A 4,186-nucleotide genomic window follows, 5' to 3' on the forward strand; every position below is an offset into this window, starting at 1 on the left:
AGATTCAATGACTTAAAATAAGCCAAATGTTTAAAATACTTTTTATTCAGAAGTAATTTACTGTAAAGTTTGTATCGATCACACTTCCCCCCACAGAAAAATATTGCCTATTTTCAGAATATCCTTGCCAATATAAAAGATCAGTGAATATCATAACTGAAACGAATTAATAATTTCAAATTATATCTTAAAGATACTACAAGTTATATCTTTTGTATGCTGTGTATTAGCCAGTTTCCTAAGAGTAGAAGGCATTTCCATAAACTCTTTTTAATCTTGAGATTCATGCATGAGCTGATTCAACAATCTCCCCACTGCTTCCAATGGTAAGATACATGTGGAAAAGTAAGCTGCCCTTCAAATAAAATGATATTCTTATTTGCAGATAAAAGAAAGAGAGAAATAGGAAGTCCAAGCAAAATAAATTTCAGAGGGCATAGTATGAGGGGCCAGAAGCTCACAGAACCCTCCCAGAGGGTGACATTCAGTTGGTACATGGAGAGAAGGGTCCAGAGTTAGTCCGTCTCCATCTGTCACTACCACAGTTAGGGAGGAACAGGTACTGGGAAATAGCTGTGCATCCAATAATCAAGTGACTATTACTCACAATATAGAAGAAAGGAAGCAGCCATTTGATAAAGGGCTATATGTGGTTATGTATGAAATGATAGTTACCATCATTTGTCTTACACATTGACATTGTTCTAGATACTTTACACACATTATAACATTTAATAAAACCATTAATTGGGATGCCTGAGTCGCTCAGCGGTTAAACGTCTGCCTTCGGCTCAGGGTGTGATCCTGGAGTCCTGGGATAGAGTCCCACATCGGGGTCCCTGCAGGGAGCCTGCTTCTCCCTCTGCCTATGTCTCTGCCTCTCTCTCGCTCTGTGTCTCTTGTGAATAAATAAATAAATAAATAAATAAATAAATAAATAAATAAATAAAATCTTAAAAACAAACAAACCAACAAACCATTAATTCTCCCAACAATCCTGAAAGGTAGGTGTCATTTTTCTTATTTTACAATCAAGAAAGCTGAGCCTCAGAGAAGTAAAAAAAAAAATAAGGTTTCTAAGATCACATAGCTCATAAACGGTAGAGTTGGACAACTCATTCTAATACCTGTGCTCTTTCAAAAGTACACGTACTTTCAACAAGCACTTGACTGGGGTCAAGCTGCCTGCTGTTCCACTAAATGTAATTCCCCAATACTCTGGCTTCCCTGAATGTGGGTTTTCCATCTCCTTTGTTTTCCCTACACACTTGCCCTGTGAGTGCAAGCTTCTAGCTGATTACACTTTTTTCCTTCATCTGGGAGCGCTCATGTATTTGCACACATTTAATTAATACATCCAAGAAAATGTCCACATGCTCAATAAGAGCCAACAGACTGAAGTGGTGGCCAAAAAAGACAGGATGAAATTAAGCTGTATTAGTAAAAACAGGGCTGTGGCCAGGGCAAGGAAGCTACTAGATGCTTTGTGCTCAAGGCTGCTCAGGCCACATCAGAGTGTGGGGCCCCGTGGGACCCCACAGGCTAAAGGAGAGCCATTCTTTACCAATTCATTCTTTATCCATGAAACTTGCTTTGATCATTCCAGAATTATCTCTGCCAACAAACTTCTATTGAATTAATAGTCTTTCTCTTAAATATCTGGTGGGTAATTCTTTTTAAATTGCCTAGGAATTATTAAATTTTTAAAATTTAATATATAATAATACTTTATGTTGAAAATTACACTTTAGCAGGAAGAAAAAAACAAAGACAATACTGCTCTTCAAAATTCTGGTAAGAGAAGAAATCAAGAGCCAGCACCTAAAGAAAACATTGCCCAGGAAAGAGAGAAAAACTTGTCCATTCTTGGAGCCAGTGAAAATAAAGAAAGTAGCAAAACCCAAACTCTTTTTGAAAACATACAGACCACAAATGAAGTTGATAGCATTAATAACAAAGAAAATGCCCACAGTGACCTAAAGATGTCCGTTTACCTTGAATCCCCTGGGAATAATGGGGCCGAGGATAAAGACAATGCTATCAACAAATCACATGACCAAGAAGAATATGGTACAGCTCTCATCAGAAATAATATGCAACATATAATGGAGCCAGGGACTGTGACTGAACTCTTGGCAGAAGAAAACAAAGAGAACAAACCCAGAAATATTCTAAGCAAAATTCCAGCAAGTGTGAACTATGTTAAAGTCCCCTCAAAAAATAGGAAGAATTATCAAAGAGATCCTCAAGCCCAGAATATTCCAGTTAAAAGCAAAAGCACCCATCATACCCAACACAACATTGACTATCCAAAACAGCTCCAAAAAGTCAAAAAAATCCCCAGTGATTTTGAAGGCAGTGGTTACCCAGATCTTCAAGAGAGGGGGGACAATGATATCTCTCCTTTCAGCGGAGATGGTCAACCTTTTAAGGACATTTCTGGTAAGGTAGAACCTATTGGTCCTGACCTAAAAGGTACAGATATACAAACAGAGTCTTCTGGCCCACGTGAAGCTGATACTATCAGTCCTGATGCAAGAAGGCCAGGTTATAATGAGATCCCAGAAAGAGAAGAAAGTGGTGGAAGTACCACTGGAACCAGGGATGAAACAAGAAAAGAGGCAAGCACTGATGTAAGCCTAGTAGAGGGCAGCAACGATATCATAGGTAGCACCAACTTTAAGGAACTCCCTGGAAAAGAAGGAAACAGAGTAGGTGCCAACAGCCAAAATGCTCACCAAGGGAAAGTAGAGTTTCATTACCCTTTTCCACCCTCAAAAGAGAAAAAAGCTGAAGGCAGTAGTGATGTAGCTGAAAGTACTAATTATAATGAAATTCCAAAAAATGGCAAAGGTAGTAGTAGAAAAGATACAGAGCATTCTAATAGGAATAAAGTAATCTCAACTGGAAAACAAAGATTTCCCACTAAGGGCAAAAGTCAGAGCCAGCTTGTTCCTTCTCATGATCTTGATAGCGAAATTAAAAATGAAATAGGTTCCCATAATGGCCTCAATAATGAGGAGACTATAATAACACAGAGCAGAAAAAATCATTATGTACCCCACAGACAAAATTCTACATGGAATAAGGGTGTGCCAAAGAGGAAAGGCTCCTGGGGTTACAGAAAACCCCATTCCAGGAGAAGGGTGAGCCCCCCTAGAAGGCATGATAGTAGTGAATCATCTGACAGTGACAGTTCCAGTGAGAGTGATGGTGACTAGCCCACTAGAAATTACCAGCAGGATAGAGGTTCAAATACCTCATCATCTGTAACCTGACAGAAAAGGGGAGCCATCTGAGGGCAGACCAGATGAGAAAGAGCAGAGCGGAGATTGAGTAAACCAAGAAAACCAGGCTCTGGGGGAGATTTGTTGCTGTCGTAACGGTCACAGTCTGAAATTCTATTCAAAGTTACGAAGTTTGTTTTAAAGGAGAAAAATTAATTAAGGATTTGTGGAATAGTTCACATTTGAATAGATGTCATTTAAAACTAGTTTGTGTCACAAAAGCCTTCCTATGCTGTTTGCTTTATAGATATGAAGAACAGCAATATCTGTCATATGATAATCTGTAATTAAATAATCTCTAAGAAAATCTGTTGTCTGTGGTGCTTCATTTCAGAGACAACAAGATTAGTTCTGCTGCTGGCAAAGGCAGTGTTATGAAGTTAATCTGCTGAATAAAGCTTAGCCACATTCTCTCATCCCACTGTACTTAAGGCAGCATTTCCTTCTTCTTCTGACCTCCCTGTGCTCTAATGAAGATGTCCTGCTTCATAGCTTTCTATGTTCCCTTCTTGTATTGCACATTTATAACTTCTTATAAGATAAGTTTTAGGAGCACCTAGGTGGTTCAGTCAGTTAAACATCTGCCTTTGACTCAGGTCATGATCCCAGGGTCCTGGGATCCCCCTCCCCCCCGTCTCAACGGGGAGCCTGCCTCTCCTCCCCCATTCGTGCTCTCTCTCTCTCACTGTCTCTCTCACCTAAATAAATGAAATCTTTTTTAAAAAGACAAATTTTATTTCCTGAAACAACTTATCACATTATCACTACTTTCATTAGTTCTGCCTCCTTCCAGACAAAGAAGGGAATGGGGTGAAGGGAGGAGGAACAGGGATACATTGAGAAGGAGAAGCATAAGTACAAAGCCAAGAGAAAAATTTACTTTGGCAAATATTATTCAT

At 39.1% G+C, this 4,186-nt stretch overlaps 1 protein-coding gene across 1 annotated transcript; it reads left to right on the forward strand.

Annotated features, from left to right (window-relative positions):
- Positions 1-1,761: 1,761 nt before the first annotated feature.
- Positions 1,762-3,546, forward strand: MEPE (matrix extracellular phosphoglycoprotein). The gene has a single exon (XM_077882601.1). The coding sequence runs from the start codon at positions 1,983-1,985 to the stop codon at positions 3,219-3,221; it is 1,239 nt and encodes a 412-aa protein (XP_077738727.1). The 5' UTR covers positions 1,762-1,982; the 3' UTR covers positions 3,222-3,546.
- Positions 3,547-4,186: the final 640 nt, after the last annotated feature.

This window comes from Canis aureus, chromosome 33 (genome assembly GCF_053574225.1).
Source record: "Canis aureus isolate CA01 chromosome 33, VMU_Caureus_v.1.0, whole genome shotgun sequence".
NCBI classification, from domain to species: Eukaryota; Metazoa; Chordata; class Mammalia; order Carnivora; family Canidae; genus Canis; species Canis aureus.

Coding starts and splice junctions, on each gene's coding strand:
- MEPE (XM_077882601.1), top strand. CDS start 1,983: ATGTCCGTTTACCTTGAATCCCCTGGGAATAATGGGGCCGAGGATAAA.